The sequence below is a fragment of the Setaria viridis genome, chromosome 1 (assembly GCF_005286985.2).
Source record: "Setaria viridis chromosome 1, Setaria_viridis_v4.0, whole genome shotgun sequence".
Taxonomy (NCBI): Eukaryota; Viridiplantae; Streptophyta; class Magnoliopsida; order Poales; family Poaceae; genus Setaria; species Setaria viridis.
In genome coordinates, this window is record NC_048263.2 from 38,688,376 (window position 1) to 38,708,836 (window position 20,461).

Genomic DNA, 20,461 nt, shown 5'->3' on the forward strand with positions numbered 1-20,461 from the left:
GCAGCACAGGCATCCTGTGTAGCAGCATCTGCTGCATTATTCGCTCGGATTCCAGAGAGAAGGCTGTGCAACTTGGATGATATATTCTGGCACGTATCTTGTACGAGGACTATATTGAGTTTAGTGGCCACTAAGCTTGTCCCCGGCGATCGTGCCGCCCAGCTAAAAAGGTGGCCTCAGTATGCATCGTAGGCCTCATGTAATCAAATGCAGGTACAACAATGATTTGACGCTTTTATGCTTTTGCAGTTTACGTCGATTATCTAGTCTTTTTTTTTTGAAAGTAAACCGAGCCGATTTACAAAGCTTCTGCCATGCTTTTTGTTTGCTTTCCGCAGCTACAAAGTTTCGGCAACGCCGAAATTGGCGCGACAGGGTAAAGGACTAAAGGTAAAAGGCTCGCCCATTCGTCGATCGCGAGGACGATTAATAGGTCAGAGAGAAACTGAATCATTTGAAAGATTGCATAGATCGGAGCGACGCGGCCGTGTCTAATCCGGCCCCTACTGGTGATGGGCAACGGAGCGATCAGGAACAAGGGACACGCCGATCAGAGATGACGATACACTCTGCAGATCGACCAGATTTGGGGTGGTCCAGCTGCAATGTCGGGTCCAGGATAAACTCAGCAGATGGAATTGTTCTAGTTGGTTCCAGCAGATGCGCCTATGGAAGTATTGAGCTCCAAGAGCACAGTTGTCAGTTTTCCAACACTCATCATATGTGTATATACTGGTTCCAGTAAATCGATGGAGAGTGAACCTGTTGATTTCGAAGAAAAAATTGTTGGCTAATTTGCATTTAACCCACCAGTGACTATCAGACTATGTACATGCGTACCATGCTTTTTAGGATTAAAGTGTTAAACTTTGACTTATATAAATGGAGGAGCCATTACATCATTGACCATTATCAATGACTTAAATCCCAACATGCCTAAATTTGGTTTGTAGCTGAACTGACGTCCAAATTAGTTCATACTGAATTTGGCTTGAAAGTCCAGCCAGGTGTAGTTGCCAAATTTCCTAATATATATACCTTGACCCCATCATCAATCTGTAATACTAGCGAGGTTAGGTAATAGAATAGCAGCATATGTAGTGGTAATATAATATTATACTACTACTTCTGCATCATATCAGGCATTAGCTGGGTCAGTTGCAGACTAGCAGTGCTCTGATCGAAGAGGACTTGTCTGCATCAGGAAGCCTCATTGCCGGTGAACATCCACACTGCTTTATTTTGCGCACCACGTACACTTTGTTTCCTAATCCATTTGACCGAATTAAACATGTAGTAGGAGTACCTCCCAAGGTCATTCTGGTAATCTAGCATTCTAGCTCAGCGCTGCCTTCACTCTTGCGCCTATAAATTGGGCACCACTCACCGCCTCGGTCTGCACACATACTCATCAGCTTACTGAGCAACACCCAGAGAGAGCACGAGAGAGTGAGTGAGAGAGAGAGAGAGGGAAAAAGATCGAAGGCGAGCAAGAGAGATGGCAGCTACAGGCACCACGCTCTCGTTCCCGGTGATCAACATGGAGAAGCTCCAGACCAAGGAGAAGCCCGCGACCATGGCGGTCCTCAACGACGCCTGCGAGAACTGGGGCTTCTTCGAGGTGCCACTCGCAACCACATACATAACCAAACCATAAAACCTTATGAATAATTTGATGCTAACATGAAGAGTTCATATGCTGTTTATCGCGTCTTCAACATTCTGTCAGTCTGTCTCTAGCGCCGTGGGTTTCTTTAAGCATTCTGCCTTTACCTAACAAATAGTACTAGTCTCGAACAGATTCTTATTCTCTGCATCAACCGGTCGACCATAATTGATTTCTATTGCGTCTCCCGGTTGATTGGAGCATCAGTTCTCATGCCGAGCGATGATATATCATTTCATCTCATCATGTTCTTTTTTTTTCTAACATGCAGCTGCTGAACCATGGCATCTCCCACGAGCTGATGGACGAGGTGGAGCGTCTGAACAAGGCGCACTACACCAGCTGCCGGGAGCCCAAGTTCCAGGAGTTCGCGGCGCGGACGCTGGAGGCCGGCGAGAAGGGCGCCGACGTCAAGGACGTGGACTGGGAGAGCACCTTCTTCGTCCGCCACCTCCCCGCCTCCAACCTCGCCGACCTCCCCGACCTCGACGACCACTACAGGTGTGTTCAAACAGACAAGTGCGCGTCATCAACGACGTTATTCGTAGGAGTATCATATTATTAGTTGGTTACAATCCACTCGGTCGTTGATAAACCTTCTGTTGGCTTCTGAATAAAAGTTGAAGCGCCATGTCACCAGCTTTTGACTCTGGTCGCAAAACCTTGGGGATAATCAATTTTTTAATTGGGAGATTCTCAACTTGAATGTCTTTGGTCTACCAAGTTGAACTTGTTTAATGGCTTTGATGCAAGCCTACAAATAGAGGCTGACGAAGCCACCTATTGTGTGCTAGGCCCAATCAGACGCTTTGTACGCATCTCAGAAAAAGCTATACTACCTGGCATGACCTGCTCCTATTAGCAAATTAAATAATGTTTCAAATGCTCGTACAGAGTTATATCAAAAGGTTTTTTTTCCTAGAAAAGTAAGTTTTATAGTGTGCGTGCGTGTGTGTATAATTTTGCCTGACGACACGCTAGAGTTCTATCCTGCCGACCATTTCATTGCTTGACAGTGCGCATCAGAATGGTGTGTTAGTCCATCACAAGTCGAATCACTCTTTAGCAAGTGACAGTGAGATGGACGCGCTTTTATCTGCTGGAATGTTCCTGTGATTAAAAGAAAAGCCTTCCGTGTCGCTGCAGGCAAGTGATGAAGCAATTCGCATCGGAGATACAGAAGCTGTCGGAGAAGCTGCTGGACCTGCTGTGCGAGAACCTGGGCCTGGAGAAAGGGTACCTGAAGCAGGCCTTCGCGGGGTCCAACGGCCCAACGTTCGGCACCAAGGTGAGCGCGTACCCGCCGTGCCCGCGCCCGGACCTCGTCGACGGCCTCCGCGCGCACACCGACGCCGGCGGCATCATCCTGCTGTTCCAGGACGACCAGGTGAGCGGCCTGCAGCTGCTCAAGGACGGGGAGTGGGTGGACGTGCCGCCGATGCGCTACGCCATCGTCGTCAACATCGGCGACCAGCTGGAGGTGATCACCAACGGGCGGTACAAGAGCGTGACGCACCGCGTGCTCACGCGCCCCGACGGCAACCGCATGTCCATCGCCTCCTTCTACAACCCCGGCGCCGACGCCGTCATCTTCCCGGCGCCCGCGCTCGTCGCCGCCGAGGAGGAGCGCGCGGCGTACCCGAGGTTCGTGTTCGAGGACTACATGAACCTGTACGTGCGCCAGAAGTTCGAGGCCAAGGAGCCACGGTTCGAGGCCATGAAGTCCGCCATCGCCACCGCGTGAGCAAGAAACGCCGAAAGCTAGAATGGGCGTGGTGGCTGCGTGCATGCGAGAGCTAGCTGGACACAATGGCCACGTGTATCGTGTACGGTACATAGCCTGCTTATAGGTGTGGTGTGGTGTGGTGTGGTGTGGTGTAATGTATTGTATTGTTTAAGTTGCGTCTCGGATCTATATGTACGTATGTATTGCACTGTAAAGTGTGTAGCGTGCCTATTTGTACGAGCAACGTGTGCGTGACCAGGAGTTGGTCTGTTACTGTTACTGCCACATCATGTTTGGCGATAAGTAGTTTTCATCTTTGAGGCAGTGAGTTATGTGATCCACTTGTCGGGAACAAATCAATTGAAGCTTAAAAAAGAGTGAAACTAGATCACTAGTCTCTAAATAAACATGCCCCCCGTCCTCTACAAATTCTCAAATTGCATCCACGTAGCAACCTATGGATTGTGCGAGTCATATGTGCACCTAGTATATATTTTCAACGACCTGGTTCTTCAGGTTAATGGTTGGAGGTTACAATGACGTATATCTTTGCAGTAATGGGTGAAGGAAACCCGTTACGTATTTGAAACTTTGGTCATGTGTTGGCACATACTCTTTGATTTTTTTTTTGTTTGCTTCTCAATTTAGGTCAAGTTGTAATAACAAAAGAATATATGCATCGTTAATCGATGCATCGTCTGTTGTTTAAAAATTGTAAAACATTGCTTCTCAATTTAGCTCCTTGAGGACTTGCCTAAGTGCTTTTGGGCTCTCAATCTGCGCTACATATCACATACTAAGCCCAATAGCCCACAAAGGGGACCCGCTCCAATTCTTCTTCGTGCCAATCCTGTACGTCCAAGCACGGCCCAACAGCGAACCGGCACATCTAACTCGGTCCGTTTTCTGTTCGTGTGCGACCGGCTCGGCCGCTCGGGCTCAACGCTCACCGCGCCAGTCAAAAAGCTTGCACCAGAAAAGAAAAGGAAAACGAGCCACGCACAGCACGCTCGGCCAACCCGCAACACCCAGGTGCGGGGCGGGCACGGAAATCACCGCGGATGACGTCGGCATACCTCTCGTCTCGATCGGTGAAATCAGTGGGCCAATATTCCCTTCTCGGCTTCCCCTCCGGTGGTGGTCCAGCCTGCCGTGCCGACTCCAATTGGCCGCTTCTTCACATGCGCGCCAGCCGGCAGTCGCGCACACACCGCACACGCGGAGGGTCGGACTCGGACGCAGCGGCCTCACGCCCGCAGGTGGAGGCGGAAGAGGCCGGAGGCCACGCCACCACCTACCGCAGGTGATGGCGAGGGGGCCTAATGGCGGTGGTGGCCAATGTACATGTTCCCACCCCATGTGGCGCCAAGCCCCGGCCGCCCAGGCGCCGAGCACTACCGGCACGTACGCCCCGTGGTTGTCGAAAGGCTAAGGGAACATGCGCCCGCGGTGGCCGTACAATGGTGCGGGGAGGACGGCAGAATTTGGGGAAGTTTGGATCCGTTCCCATGCCTGTCCAGTGTCCACTAGACCACTACCGTGCGTGCCAATACCAGTTGAGCAGTTGCGCCGCTTTTCATGGGATCAACGACTTCTCCATTTCTAGAGCGATCGCAGGTGATTTCGGGCAGGTTTTACTTACAAGATGCCAAAAGCAGCGTTGCTTTGTGACCTTAGACTTTCCAACGCGGCTCGGCGCAAATCCTCGTTCCTACGGTTTTGTAGCCAAAATGCTCGCCAAACTACCTAGACAGTTAGCTTAAAGAAGTTTTAAGGATTAGGGGTTGGGTGCTAAAAGCCAAACACTGACGCCGCACGAGAGAGGCAGGCCACTATCATGAGTTCCTCTACTCGAGTGCGAGCTAGTGCACATTGCCGTCCACGCTAAGCACGACCATTTCCGGCACACAAATACTGAGACAGACAGCGATGGAGCAAGAGTCAAACGGATCACTCGAGGGCCGAGACCGAGACAAACCTTAGTGGGTCACATGGGAACAAAGGCTAAGCCATTAATTAATTAATCTATACTAATCAGCTTATAACAGTAGCATAGTTACATATAGACTAAACAAAGGTATCCCCCATTAGCCAAGGCTGCAAAAAGAAGGCGTACTACGCTGCACCATTGCTTGCTGCAGCAGGAGTCAAAGCTGCAGTAGAGGCACAGCGGCAGTATAAAGAAAGGATGAAAGGGGCGCAAAGATTCCAACATCCTCTCCTCTCTCTAGACTTTCGCCCTCGAGATAGCTGCTGGCCTTGAATCCTCGCCACTGCTTGCTCGAGTTTCTTCAGACCGTCGATGGGAGGTCGCACTTGCCCATCTCTGTAAACAATGCAGAGAAATCACCAGTGAGATCGCAGGTTACAGCACAATCAACCTTTAAAAAACAGCACATTCTCTGATCTAACAGCAGATTATCGCTCTCCCATCCCATCATGTGAGCATGAAGACTCCTGAGACGACCACTGGTCCAAGGAGACACGTACGCTCAGGATACGTAATGAGTGGAGTAAAGAATGCAGTAGGGTACAGAGTAGGCGATGCAAAAGGCACCGGAAGTGGCAATCCAGCCAGACAGCCACAACGCGGTCTGCGACATCCAGACACGGCACGCATCACCATGAAGGAAACCAGGACGGAGTAAAGAACACTGGACACAGGACGGGTCATATCACGCCGAGCTACGAGCCACACAGGCCCCCATCTCTTCGCAGTCATTATTGCACTTGTGCTAGTACAACTAGCAGGCCTGAAGCCCTGAACCTGAGCAAGTGAGCAGGCAAGTCATAACTCGATCGCAGTGAGAACGGTCATAGAGCAAGTGACTGCTTAAAAGTTAAATCACAGTACAGATTTGGTCACAGAGCAAGAGCAACAGTAACGGCTTGCAATGGACCGAAGCAGCATGCTGTTCACTGTGCCGGCCGCTTTCAGACGTGGTTTTACTGGACGTGACAGCCTGTGTGGTGGTAAAGAACTGAGGATAATACCCGTACAGTTGCAAAGCACCTTTAATTTGATTTGAACTATGTACCAATCTGTAATCTGCCGGGTGATTGAACATGGACTGTACGGGATGTTTGACACCTGGAGTAGTTTCCTGCGATCACTTTTACCGGAACTGTATGGCTTTCGCAGCATACTCCTACAGTCCTACTTGTCATCATTTACGTGTGCGAAATAATAATGGAATGTACCCTAGAGTACCAACATTTTGCTATGTGATTGAACGATTTCATGGAGATCAGTTGAACGGATGGTACTACGTTGTAGCGAATGAAATCACGAGCAAGAAACGATTTTTAGCTGTGGTGAAAATGGCACGAGGAGGTGAGCGGTGGGGCGACTTACTTGGTGCCTGGTTGACGACGTATGCGGCGCCGGCGAAGTCGCAGGTGCCGATGGTCCGGCCCTTGCGCTGGAAGTAGTCGTTGAAGGCGTAGGAGGCGTGCGCCACCATGGTGTTGGGCTCGAAGCACGCTGCGCCGGGCTGGATGTCCTTGCAGTTCGCACCGCCCTCGCCGCAGGCGTAGTTCAGCGCCGCCAGCAGCCGCTGCTCCCCGACCGCCGCGTTCGCCACGCACCACGCCTCCCCAGTCGTGACCTTCACCCCGCTCGGCGGGTTGCCGCTGGTGCTGCCGCTGCCGCTGCTTGGCCCGCCGTTCTCCTGCCAACCGAGGCCGCCGTTGCCCTGGCTGCCGCCGCCCGCCGCGCCGCCGGCGCCGAGCACGAACTCGACGTCGTACACCTTCTGCTGGTTCGGGTAGAACACGCCGTAGTTCCGTTCGGATGTCGGGCCGGGCTTCTGGTTCTCGTTGAAGAGCGCGAAGAGGTAGACGTCCATGTCAGCGTTGGGGCGGAGCGGCGTGCCGGCGTTGCCGGAGAGCACTCGGCGCGCCAGGTTGCCGTTGTACGCGGCGGCGTTGGCGGGCGAGGCGCCGACCTCGCTGGCGTCGCCCTTGGACGGCCACCCCGTCTCGGAGACCACGACGCGCACGCCATTGTAGTTCCCGAGCCTATTCACCGCCGCGAACACGGCGTCGAGCTGGGCGTCGAGGAGGCTGTAGTACTTGAGGCCGTTCCCGGCGTCCTGCACGCCGGCGTTGGGGCGGAACAGCGCGTAGTCGAGGGAGATGTCGCCCGCATTGGCGGAGTAGGCGAAGAACGGGTAGGCATTGACCATGAGGTAGGAGCCGGTCTGCGCGAGGAAGTCGAGCATGGGCTTCATCACGGGCTGCGCGAGGTCCTCCCGGAACACGCCCGCGGAGGACGGGTACGAGTTCGCGAGCGCAGTGAGCGCGACGGGGGACGACACCTTGACGGCCTTGTCGAGGCCGAGCCTGGCCAGCGCGGCGTGCACGTTGACCATGGCCGGGACGAGCTGCGCCGTGACGTTCTTGGCGGTGGCGAAGACCTCGTTGCCGACGGCGATGCCCTGGATCTGCGTGGCCGGGTAGTAAGCCGCCACGTTCCGGCGCACCCAGAGGAGCGCGTAGGAGGCGCGGGACGCCGCGGCGGCGACCTGCTCGTTGGGCAGCGCGACCACCACCTTGACGCCGGTGTTGGCCAGCGCGCGCAGCACGGTGGGGTCGGTGTCGTAGAGCTTCACCTGCGTGATGCCCTGCTGCTTGAGCAGCTGCACCACCGCCGACGGGTTCGGCAGGTTGTTCGCCACCCGGCCGTAGTTCACGCCCACAGTCCCCGCCTCTGCAGCGCACAACAAAACCACAACGATCAGTCACCGAACCCCCACCTGCATTTTGCCGTGCCGCATTGTCAGAAAAAACATCAATCTTTGCACATTCCGGTGGCGGTTACCTGCCGGGCAAACGAGGAGCAGCGGCAGCGCCGCGGCGAGGAGTCCGGCGACGAGGAGGGCGCGGCGTGGGAGCGCCATGCTCTGCTCTGCTCTGCTGCGGGCGCGGAGAGGCAGAGCAAGACAGACGGCGCTGAAGGTGAGTGAAGCGAGCGTGTGGGGGCGGAGGGAATGGGCGTGGGCGGGTGATTTATGGCTATCGACCTCGTGACACTGCCAGGCGGGGCCCGCCCCCGCGGCGCGTTGGGGGTGGGAAAGGGGAAAGTGGCGGGTATGTTGGGGCGCGGGTGGGGCACGTCGCGGAGGGCTCGGCTCGTGCGTGGAGTGGTGGGGCGACGTGGAGGGATAGGCGGGCGGCTGGTGGTGTGCGCGGGTGTTTCGTGTTTTGGGATGACCCCTGGGGGGATCGGGTCCAGCTTCGATGGAAAGTGGCGGGGAGCGCCGGCCGCCGGGGGGCGGGGGCAGGGAGGCGTGGCCCTCTCGCGGCGACCGTTGCTCGCTGCGCGCCGGGCCCCAACGTCCGGCCGTTTCGTCTGGGCTCTGGTGGTGGTTAGTGCCTAATCAATGTCGACGCTGTGGTGTGATGAATGGGACTGATGCGAGTTGGGGTCTCAACGGCTCTAAAATCTTGCGCTCCTTTTCTTCTTTCCTGTTTTGTCCCGTTGGAAAAGTTCCTTTATTCTCTTCCGTGCGTTTCTATGCCGTAATGTGATGAATGAGATCGAAGCCAATACGTGCAGGTTACATGTGATAGAACAACGTTTTTGCTTGGTCAGAATCAAACATTTCGATTTGGATGCCTGCATTGGTCCGACACACGCAGAAGCCGTCCCGTCCCGTGCGCTCTTATCCGGAGATCCCAAATATCACTGTCGCATCACCACGACTGGAGGGATTTTACAGACCAACGATAACAGGATAGCGCGTGGTTGGCCTGTGAAGGGAAAGGGGAGATAATGGTTTCGTTGGCATTGGCAAATGACCAAACACGGGGGGAAAAAAGAGAGTAGTAGCTGTCAAAGTTTGGCCGCCTGCCCGTACTTGCGTGTTCACGACGGACAAGTTAGGGGGCTAGTAGTCGACAAAGGTCTCGCCGTTACTGTTCCCGGAGACTTACGACGACCGTACGGTGTCCTGCTAATCTAATCTGGCTGTACCTGTACTACGCCTGTAGTATGGCTGTATTGTTCAGTTGACAATCACGGGGAAGCCGCGTGCAACGCCTGCCGCGTGACGCCGACAGCGCTCGATCGCCGGCTCGTCGAGGCGACAGCGACTTGCACGCGTGGTCCTCTGGGATGTCATAACAGACTCGATCTGCCGACTTAAATCGCGTGGTTAGCGGAGGCAAGCAAGGGGCGCGTGAACGCGAGAGCATTTACAAGCCAGTCAAGGCAGGTCTAGTTGCTGGAGCCACCGCCCACTGCTCGACCATGCAAGAGCACAGCAGAGATAGTGCACCGACTAGGCCATGGGAAGTGGAGTGAAGCCACCGGCTGCCGACTGGCTTTGCCGTTGCACAGCGATAGATTACTAGAGCAGGTAGCCGAAGGCTTTGCTGGGTTTAACAGAAAGTGTGGCTGGGGTGGTTGATGGTTTGTTTAGTAAAGGCAAAGCGAGATGGACCAAAGGGGACGCATCCTTTTTCAACTTCGGTTACTTGTTTGCATGGCCGTGCAAGGGCAATAGCCAAGAGTACATGGAGATCGAGCGTGCTGTGTTTGCGTTGCGGGGAAAGGGAGAGCAGCACCTTTTAGGTGAAGAGAAGATGGACCAGCGGCCAGCGGCTCATAACAATGGACAGCCACGCAGTGACACAGGTCAGAGCAGGTGCGACCGTGTAGTCATGAGCAAGACGAGAAACGCGACGACGAGATGGAGACGGGCGCGCTGTCAGGGTGACGGGGGCGTCCAAATTATGTCCTAACCACACACGGTTTCTGTCACAGGCTCACAGCTAGTGTGCATTGTGACAACAGGTGGGCACAAAGGAAAAAGATCTGAAATTTCTAAATCCACACCCCATGATCCATACTTGCTAGGCGACTGCTGAGTAATAATGTACGAGTACGTGGCAAGGTAACGTAGCTGCTACGAAGCATCATGCATTCATGCTCACTCCCGCGTGTTCTCCACTCCAGCTGTAGCATTTATCGGCTGCAGGCCATTTCAGGCGAAGCTTGACACGCTCCCAAAGCATGGCTGTTCAAGAGAAAGCCGGAAGCAATCAGGCCGCACGAGACGGCCCCGTGGAGGACAGGTTTGCAAGTAAAGGAGCTTTGAGAGCAATTCACCGGGTAGGCGCGCGCGCGGGGCCCCCGGCCCCGTGGGCACGGGACGACGTGGGAAAAAGCGAGGACAGCTTGGCAACGGGAAAGCGGCCTCGTCCTCCACCGGGTGCGCCATGTGCGCCGGGACGCCGCGCTCCGATCCGCCGTTAGGACCCCGCGTCCGCGGCGCGACGCGATCAGTCGTCAAGATGACTCGCGGAGCTTGGCGGGGGAGGCACAGTTAACTTAGGGGTGTTTGGACACCTCCTATTAAACTTTAGCACATATCGGATGTTTGATACTAAGTAGGAGTATTTTAAACATTGTCTAATTACAAAACTAATTGCACAGATGGAGTCTAATTCGCGAGACGAATCTATCCAAATTAGTCCATGATTTGACAATGTGGTGCTACAGTAACTATTTGCTAATGATGAATTAATTAGTCTTAATAGAACCGTCTACGTCATCTATGCAATTAGTTTTGTAATTAGCTTATATTTAGCTTTTCTAATTAGCATCCGAACATCCGATGTGACCTGCTAAAGTTTAGCACCTCATATCAAACACCCCTAACTGGTTGACAATGCAGCAATGCTCATGTGGGGCAAGTGGGGAAACAATTATGCACTCCAGATTGTTCGCTCCGTGGATCGGGCACGTTCATCCGAGCGCACCGAGTTGGGCGAGTCATCGGCGGCGGCGGGTCGCCAGTGTCTGCTTCTGTTCGGTTCTGGCACGCGGATGCCGGAGGACTGGAGGAGTGTGCGCGCCAGAGCTGGGTTGTTCGGATCTGCAGCCTCCTAATGTACTCTTTTGACGAATAAAACATGAGAGCAGAGCGAGCCTCTATTCATAGATCTCACTGTTCCTTGCCTCATTATTCTCTGGCAGTTTCCTTCCCCTTTCAAAGCATAATGGCGTGCCCCATGAAGGCACACTGAGAGCATGTGGCAATGGCGGGCTTGGCATTCTCAACTTCCTAATTTTTTCCTTGAAAAATCCTTTTAACTTCTTAACTAACAGTACTACTAGTATCTTGCCTATCGTGTGCAGTGAGGCAAATAAGCACTGGTTGAATAAACGATCATCAAGCCTGCATGATACGATTGTCGCGCATCATTGCACCGCTTGTTGGAGTTAAGCTTCCTTTTACACTCGCCTCGGTCAGACTGTCAGCCCCGCATGTCAGTGCTGCAGCTGTACGTGTCACGGGGATCTAGTTGCAGCTCCCAAATCATAACCTGTCAGCGTGTCTCCCATGTGGATGTTGAGCGTTTCAGCCCCCCTCCGGAGGCGTTTCTGTCGGTGTGACTGAAAAATTCGCTACTCCCTTGCGCTGCGGCACCAAAGGTTGGGGTCCCCGGTGGACAAAATGACGAGCACGCTCGGCCACTCGACGTCACGGCGGCGTCATCCCGGTCGATGATTGGAGCTTGGATTATATGTACTGTGCCTGCCACCCGATCGGTCGCAGTAATGGGACAACCATGAAGGGTCAAGACTGCAGCGCTCATGTGAACCGCACCTTTATTCGCGCAGCGGACACCTCTCCCTCTCTAGCGCTGTATCATACAGCCACACCAGGTTTGTTTAGTTTGCCTTACTTATTTTTAAGGACTAAAACTTGTTTATTTGAGGGATTAAAATTTAGTTTCTGTTTGGTTCCAGAGGTTAAACAACATTTAATATTCTGTACAATAAGTACATTACCCCTAATCATTGCTATCTTTCTTTTTTTTTTCCTTCTTTACCTCCCCACGCAGGCAAAAACAACACACGCCCAAACCTCAAATTCATGGTAGCGGGAGCGGCGGCGGGGTGGCCGGGGTCGGCGGTGGGAAAGGAGCGGCAGGCGGGGGCTAGTGGCGGGCTAGGAGCAGCGGCGGGTAGCCAGGAGCGGCGGTAGGGGCGGGAGCGACGGGCGGGGGTTGGCGGCGGGTGGCTGGGGCGGCGGCGGGGCGGGAGCAGGGGTCAGCGGCGGGGTAGTGGGGTGAGAGGGGTGGGAAGTGTGCTGGGGCGTATGGATGGGTGCGACTCGGAGTGGGGTAGGGAGGAGAGGCAAACAAACAAGCATTCAATGAGGATAGGGGTGTCCAGGATACCTTTTAGCCCCTATAAGCAATCCTTTGGTGGCTTATGGACTAAACTTTAATCCAAACAAGCAGGGGTGTTTGAAGGTTTAGGGGATAAAATGGACTAAAATTTTTTAGGGAGGGATATCCAGTAATCGAGTGAGCTCTCAATCTGTCTGTCACTCATGACCCGCTTGACCATCGGAAAGCCAGGCAATAGCCTCAACGCTCTGGTTGCGATCACGGCACCCTATCAAGTCAGCAGGTTCATACTCAGATCAGGAAGGCGGAGGCCGGAGGCCAAACTTTCTGTATACAATGCAGCTGGTTAAACAGTTTCACATAATTTGGTTAACCAGCTTCAGTATCTGGTTAGGAGAAAGAACCTGTTTCACTCTTCGCTCTCGCCCGACGCCCGTGTTTGGATATAGGACTAAAGTTTAGTCCCTATCATGTTAAATATTTAGACACTAATTAGAAGTATTACAAAACCAATTGCATAAATGAAAGCTAATTCGTGAGATGAATCTATTAAACCTAATTAGTTCATGATTTGACCATGTGATGCTACTGGTAAATATGTGCTAATAATTGATTAATTAGGTTTAATAAATTCATCTCGCGAATTGCCACGGCTTATGCAATTAGTTTTATAATTAGTTCACAATTAGTCCTTCTAATTGATATCAAATATATCATGTGACCTGAACTAATTTTTAGTCCATGAATCCAAACATTCCAACGGGGAATCTCAAGCCTGTCAGATCTGGCACTGTTGCACACATGGATCTGTCTACCAAACCCACATGTGGCATGCCCATGGGGTGACACAATCATACACTGATGCACGCATGCGGCACCTCCTCCATCCCCATGTGCAGCTGGACAATACATGACACAGGAGAAGAATAGACGATGTCTGGGGAGAGGAAATGAGATCAAGGCGAGCTAGTTTAAACACCTCACTCCTCCAGATTCTTCTCTCTCGTCCTCCAATCGAGGCAGAAAGAAATCGATTTCAAGTTTTAGGATGGGAGCACAAGGAGGAAGGCAATGGTAAAGACCGAGAGTGCTAAGATGCTCCTTCCAACTCAACGTACGTTCATAAGGATGAAATTTAATCAAATTACATTGTTAACCCTTCATTTATGCTACATTGAAAATAGATATTCATTTTTCAGTGAGAGTAGTAACATGCTTTAGCAAGGGCAGAAAACAACTGAAAAGCGCAAAAATGCCTATAATTTTCAATGACATATATTTTGAAAAATAAAGTTAAGATGCTAGAACGAGAACTATTTTGAATCAGAAGGGTAGTACCCAGGGGAACAAATGAACAGTGCATACCAATCTGAAGGGCTTATGCAGATGGGCTTATAGTGCTAATTTTACATGTACAGTACCACTGATGGGTACCAGATCTTTTTTTTGAGTAACTGAACTCTGAACAGATGGTTACTAGATCTGTAAGATGAAAGAATGACAATTTTTTGCAAAGGAAACTGAACACTGAACGGATAGACAATATACAAAATTGCTGTTCAGAGGAACATTACAGGAGGATATGCTGATATGCACAAGCCTACTACACATACTAGCTATTGCAATTTTACAACGAAAATAAGTAAGGTGATCCGCGTATGTACAGTTTGCAGTGTTTTTCTTCACTGCTTTGCCGCTACTCTGTACAAGGAAACTGCTGGTTAGAGCTATGCAATGGAAGTTTCAGCGTTAATGTACAACTCCTGTATTTGACTCTTCCAAGACTTATGTTTTCCGAAGGCCCCAACAAACTCAGTTACTGATTGTTCTCTCCCCATACGATGTTTGGTTTACATTGTATTGTCTCTTGCCTTTTGAGGATTTCCCGAGTTAGCTTGTTAACATGCCAATTCCATTGTTATCTCGTCTTAGTCTTCCTTCTCTGCACAGAACCATACATGAACACATTCAGAGAAGTGAAAGGAAAAAAGAAATGGCAACAGAGAATTTGGAAGCCTATCCATATCTCATATTTATGTAGAATGCAGATGTTAGGATAAGAAACAAACATCAAAGTTATAGTCCTAGTTATATGAGTAGAAAGCTGACTTTATCTCAGATCTCAATACTGTCCTTTTAAGAATACAGTTAAACTTCCTTATATAACCAGATCCTGATTCCGGAGTAACTCAAACCAGCTCGGTATCCAAGAAACATAACACGATGAAGATTCAGAGAAGTGAAAGGAAAAAAGAAATGGCAACAGAGAATTTGAAAGCCTGTCCATGTCTCGTATTTATGTAGAATGCAGATATTAGTAAAAGAAACATACACCAAAGTGATAGTCCTAATTACATGAGTAGAAAGCTGACTTATCGCAGTTCTCAATATATGTCCCTTTAAGTACACAGTTAAACCCTTATATAGCCAGATCGTGATTCTGGAGTAATTCAAACCAGCTTGGCATCCAAGAAAATATAACACATCATAAGATTCTTCCATTCACTTTTCAGATTCTTTCAGAAATAAAGGTATAGGTTTACTGAAAAGGAGTAGGCTATCACAACATAAATGAATAATGCCAATTCTGAGGCAAGGTCATACTTCTATGAATTCACAAGTATTGTTGAGTGAACACAAGAGCAACAGTCTCCAGGAGTATCGAATGCACAAGTACTTACAGGATGATTCTGGCTACTATACTTCCGTGCTCCTTCACGGTAGGCAGTATACCGTCCACTAGTTGAGACATGAGAGAGGCGCCGGAGAAACACTTGAATGTGATTGTAAATGCTGCAGGAAGTAGTAGTAGTTAACACCTAGCACACTCGAAGTCATAATGCAAGGTAACTGAGGAATATGAAACTCCTTTAGGGCCACCTAACTGTACTACAGAGTGTGTACAAGTCACTTAACATTCAGATCTGTACAAATTGACAGAAAATAGAAGCCATTTTGAAAGACAATTTCAAACTCAACAGTAATACTGAGGCTTCTTTATCATTCTGATCTCATCTAATATTTTTCTGATCTTACTAAACTGTAGCACTGCAAATAGATGTGAGAGGAAAAATTACCTGAGCCGGTGCCTATTACATGTTGAAAAGAAGGCGACAAAACCATACAAAATGCTTCGTATTGCACGGAAAATCTGAAAGAAAAATAAGGCAAAGTAAGTTCCATACATAGTTTAATGTAAATTTTGGCTGTGCCAACAAACTTTTGATACCTGATACAGAAGATCTTTCCAGAGTGACCCCCAGATGCTGTTATCAGATGTTAGCACATGCGATCTGGGTACAGATCCAGCTTGATATAATGCACTTAATGTTGACCAGCTCTGCCTTAGAACACTGATAATATCAACAAAAAGGTCCACAACGAAACTTGATAGCCCAATGACTAGTCGGAAAGGTGCAGCTAGTATCTCTCCAAGGAGCCAAATTACAGGGTACAGAACTGAATTTACTGGCGAAAGGAAACAAAATAGCAATGTATAAGGAACAAAACGTGGAGGAAAAAAATGAAATAGATGACGTGAGAGGTTACAGCAACCATACCAATGTTAACAAGAGTACTGAAGACAAACCAAAATGGCCAGATAATCATCTGCATTGTACCTAAAACGACACTCCAAGACGTCTCCAGCGATACCATGACAACTGAACTCAGATATCCTACTGTTTCAGCACAAAAGTTCCACATTGGCAGAGTAAATTCAAAAACCTCCAAAATTGGTCCCGCAATTGGCTTTGTCAAAACACTAAGAGCAGATTTAACAGCACGCACAATCTTAAGAGACCACGTAAAAGCCTGCTGGAAGTTATGCAGGAAAAGCATAGTTCCTAGATACTTAAGTCTTGATATCATTTCCCATGTTTCTATCCAATCAAAGAAAGGGCCAAACAATCTTGATGCAGTTGCCTTCAACATGGGGACATTCTTGTAGAGGTCATAGAACCCTATAAGAACAGTAATTAATGACATCAAGACATATAATGCTCTGGCAAGAGGGCACATCCATGGGCGATATATCTTGCAAAACACTGGATATGACTGAAGAAATATAACCCATGAAGGAAGGCCATACTCAAGTAACGTTAACAATCTCACATCAGATAATATAACTTCTTTCAGTCTAAATGGGAGGTCATGATCATCAAAGCGGAAGCAGATCAGTACATCCTTATATGTGCTAGGCTCTAACAGCGTCTTAGCACTCTCATTATCACTGCCACACGATGAACATGAAGATGATGAATATTTTGGCGAGGTCACAATTTCTGAGTATGATTCTTCAGACATACTACTTCCATCATCAAATTTTATTATTTTTCTTCTTTTGTAAGGCCCAGAGCAAGGAGGTGGTGTGTAAGATGGGTCTGTGAAACTTGATGACTCTCTGATGATTTGAACATGACAAGAATCATCACTATCACTTGGTGAATCCTCCCATTCAGGTGTTAAGAAATCGTTCCGAGCATCATAAAATACATCACCTATACAGCAAGCACATAAGTGATTAGTACTATAAGCTATGAAGAAGAGAAGGGTTACTACTAGTATTTTTACCGTTAGGAGAGATGCTGTCCAAATAGTCTTGTAGGAGCTGACATTCAGAGTCATTTCCTGAGAACCAAGAAGTGATCAATGATGAAGCCTGGTTGACACTATCAAATTCCCATCTCTTCATAATTTTAGACTCCACAGCCATAGATGTATCTGTCTACAATGATACTAAAAAAAAATGAGCTCGTGCCATCACTTTAAATTCATCAATGTCATCTGTAATTGTAGGATTATCAACATTACAGACAGTACCTGAAGTTCATTCAAATAATTGATGCCACGCACATCAGCCCAGTCTACCTCAAAAATGATAAAACCGTATAAAGTTTGATGCAGTTCCCTATTCAGTATGCGAGCATCCTTCAACTTATTTACTTGAAGCTTCTTTTCCCGCATGGCCTCATCGATCAAGGAATACCATCTGGATGGTTTATTTCGCAAATGGGGAGCAGATATTGGGCTTGCTGAGAATACAAGCTTTCCTTCAGTTTCATCTCTCTTTCTCCTAGTCCTAGAATTTGCGAAAGGGGAAAACCTTGACTGGAGCACAAGATACCAAGAATCAGATTGTTACAGCAGTGACGTGAAATTTAAGGAAGAAAGAGATACTGCAATAGGCAAAGTGGTGCATAAAGCAGTAGAAACAAGAGACCTTAGTAACCATCAACTGCCATAGATGAGCAGGTTTTGTATCCTGATCTAGCAACCATGGGCGGTTGTCAAGCAATATAAGGAACTTCTTGGTATGAGGGCACAGAAATATTGTCAGCTCTGCAAGATATGACTGTAAATCCCTGCATTTAAAATAAAAGAAAAAACAAGTTAGTTATATCGGATGAAGCAAGTTCATGATAGATAGAAATCAAATTTACTATCGTATACATGTACCATTGGGTTACCAAATCAATGTCAAAATTGTGTGCCAAAAACATATTGTGACTTACTTGAGCTAGGATAAATAGTAGCAGATGACAGAAATAAACAATGAGATATTACAGACCCAGAAATTAAACAGATGTAGTCATGGAACTGAAACTGAAAAATGCCCATATTTGTGCATCACTTTCTTCAGTAACGTGCAGATCAATAAACATGCTTATGAAAAGATCACAACATGGCATTTATTTTCATTTGATAATATGGGTGCTTGATGGGAAAGAACACACAGGGAATTGAACTGTGGAATTATCTTGAACTGGTAATCTATTTTAGAATTTCTGTCATTGGTCATGGAGTGCTCAAATCCAAATATGAACCAAATTCTTTTGTTTTTAAAATTCCAGTTTTGGATATACAGATACGCACAGAACATCATACTGACTCCAAAAAGTAAAATAAAAAAACATACTGATCAATCTACACGATGGAAGGTAACAGGCAACTTAGAATCCTGGGGAGTATTTGGTGGGACCACTAAATAGCATGCAGATTTTACTCTGGGTGGTCGAGCACATTTCGTGATGTACAAGTTGGGAGTAACGCTATGAATGGTAAATATTAGACGGCTCCAGTGCATGGCAATTTTGACCCATCTGTCGCCTCAACTAGTAATATTCCCAACAGTGGATTTCCTTTCCCTATGGCTACCATGTACAGAAGGGAATACAACTACCCACTCCCATTGTGATAGCTCCTGTTTGTTTCTCAAAAACAGTTTGGAACTTTCTTCTCAAAGCGACACAAACAAGGAAGTCCCTTCTTTTGAGGTTCAATGGTTCATGCCACTTTCCCTGGCAGTAAACTGAACTTAGAAGAGCAAGTTTTCTGAGAGAGGCAAATTATGAATTGCGCACACCTATGTCACTCACTGAACATCGCTTTCCAGACCTGTAGTATTATCACTATCAGCGCAAACAACACATGCCACCACATCAAAATACCACCACAGGTTGTGATGTCAATAAATGCTGTAGACCAACGCAATTCGCAAGGGAAAAGAACTGGCAGCCAAACGCAACTCCCTTCCAATCAGCACCAACGCCTCCCGGCAGCCGGCAGTCACATTGCGGTCAAACGAGCATCGACCACACAAGAAATTCCCAACACAGGAGAGAAAATTCCATGAAACACATACCCGATTTGCAAGCTGGTGAGCGGGAAGAAATGCCGCTTCTCGCCGCCCCGCACCATCTCGCCGCCGCGGCGTCCTCCTCCGCCCCTGAGAGATGCCAAATTCCGGGCATCAAACGGCAGATCAGACGCCGGAGACCCCAAATCCGCACGCGAAATCGAGCAAAATCAGCGAGGCTCCCTCCTCGGCTCCTCGTGTACCTGCGCCGAGGTCAGCTGTGTCCTCCCATGGCGTCGTGCTTATCCGCACGGCAAGGTGGTTCGGCTCCAGAGCCCGGAGTTAATGCCCGGAGCGGTAAAGACACCGGCCGCCACCCTTTTTCTCCACGCGGCACCAATCGCCAATGGCTGGGTAACTAGAAGGCTAGGGGAAGCGCCGCTGCCGCCGCGCGGTCTCGTGCTCCGCCGCGGCGCCGCGGCGGGGGAGAGCGGGCGGTGACAGGATCCTACGCGGGGGAGGAGGCGCGGCGCCCCACGGCCCACGCGGGAGAAGGCGGGCGGGCAGGCAGGCAGGCAGCCAACCAACAAGCGGCGGGCGCGGGGGGGTTTCTGCCGTGGCAGCCTTCCCTTTTGCTCCGGTAAACTTCTTCTACGCGGAGGCAGTTCGGATATTTAGCTCCTGATGACATGTGGGCCGCGACGCTTCGGTGGCCCCACCAGCCAGGCATCTCGGCTTTGTTTAACGCAGGCGGATGCGTCCGGCGCGGTGTCGCGCGGACGCTGCGGGCTGCGGCACCGCGTTACTGCTGGTGGGACCCGCTCGGCGGTTTGTGCTTGCCCCACAAGGCAGCGTGATGCGCCTCCGGCACTTCTGCTTGCCGCGCGTCCAAGCAACGGGGGAGCACTACGGGCGTCGCAGTTCCTCCCTGACGCGTGGGTTCAGGCGCCGTGGGTCCACACGCCAGCGGAAGGAGCTAGATCCGACACGAAGTGACCTATATCCTCCGTGGCCATGCTGGGATCGTCTACGCACCTAGTCCTGTGGTCCGGCGTGCAGGTCTCCTGAGGCTCTGACGTGCGGCGTGGGCTTTCCGAGATGGGCTTTTCCGACGCGAGGACGTGGGGTGTGCGGTGTTTGGACACGGCGCACGGCGGCGCGGAATACCATGGGGGCACGCAAGTACTCTAGGGGCGCACGGCGTGCGCGTGACGCCTCGGTCGACGTGCAACGGATTTGTTGCTTGCAGCGAAATTATTGGCACGCACCCAGCAACTCTAGAGTTGATCGGAAGCAGTCGGTCAATGATCGGGGGCCAATGCGGGTACAGCTCACGTGGTATGGA

The 20,461-nt window shown here is 49.9% G+C and overlaps 3 protein-coding genes across 4 annotated transcripts; 1 reads left to right on the plus strand and 2 right to left on the minus strand.

Annotated features, from left to right (window-relative positions):
• The first annotated feature begins 1,388 nt into the window (after positions 1-1,388).
• LOC117839667 (1-aminocyclopropane-1-carboxylate oxidase 1) lies at positions 1,389-3,716 on the plus strand. Its single transcript, XM_034720064.2, has 3 exons — positions 1,389-1,621; positions 1,938-2,167; positions 2,813-3,716. The coding sequence occupies exons 1-3, from the start codon at positions 1,499-1,501 to the stop codon at positions 3,408-3,410; spliced, it is 951 nt and encodes a 316-aa protein (XP_034575955.1). The 5' UTR covers positions 1,389-1,498; the 3' UTR covers positions 3,411-3,716.
• A 1,670-nt stretch (positions 3,717-5,386) lies between these two features.
• LOC117839650 (glucan endo-1,3-beta-glucosidase) lies at positions 5,387-8,391 on the minus strand. 2 transcript variants are annotated; one of them, XM_034720049.2, is made up of 3 exons: positions 8,215-8,391; positions 6,748-8,103; positions 5,387-6,159 (listed from the first exon to the last, which is right to left on the minus strand). In XM_034720049.2, exons 1-3 carry the CDS (start codon positions 8,291-8,293, stop codon positions 6,137-6,139), a joined length of 1,458 nt encoding a protein of 485 aa, XP_034575940.1. In that variant the 5' UTR covers positions 8,294-8,391; the 3' UTR covers positions 5,387-6,136. The 2 variants fall into 2 exon arrangements, with proteins under 2 accessions (XP_034575940.1, XP_034575933.1); XM_034720042.2 differs by having other exon boundaries at positions 5,387-5,718; positions 8,215-8,390.
• A 5,669-nt stretch (positions 8,392-14,060) lies between these two features.
• On the minus strand, positions 14,061-19,742 carry LOC117839679 (uncharacterized). The gene is made up of 10 exons (XM_034720072.2): positions 19,380-19,742; positions 19,183-19,266; positions 17,761-17,902; positions 17,361-17,648; positions 17,112-17,265; positions 16,100-17,038; positions 15,769-16,007; positions 15,617-15,690; positions 15,221-15,332; positions 14,061-14,481 (listed from the first exon to the last, which is right to left on the minus strand). Exons 2-10 carry the CDS (start codon positions 19,236-19,238, stop codon positions 14,458-14,460), a joined length of 2,028 nt encoding a protein of 675 aa, XP_034575963.1. The 5' UTR covers positions 19,239-19,266; positions 19,380-19,742; the 3' UTR covers positions 14,061-14,457.
• Between the last annotated feature and the right edge of the window lie 719 nt (positions 19,743-20,461).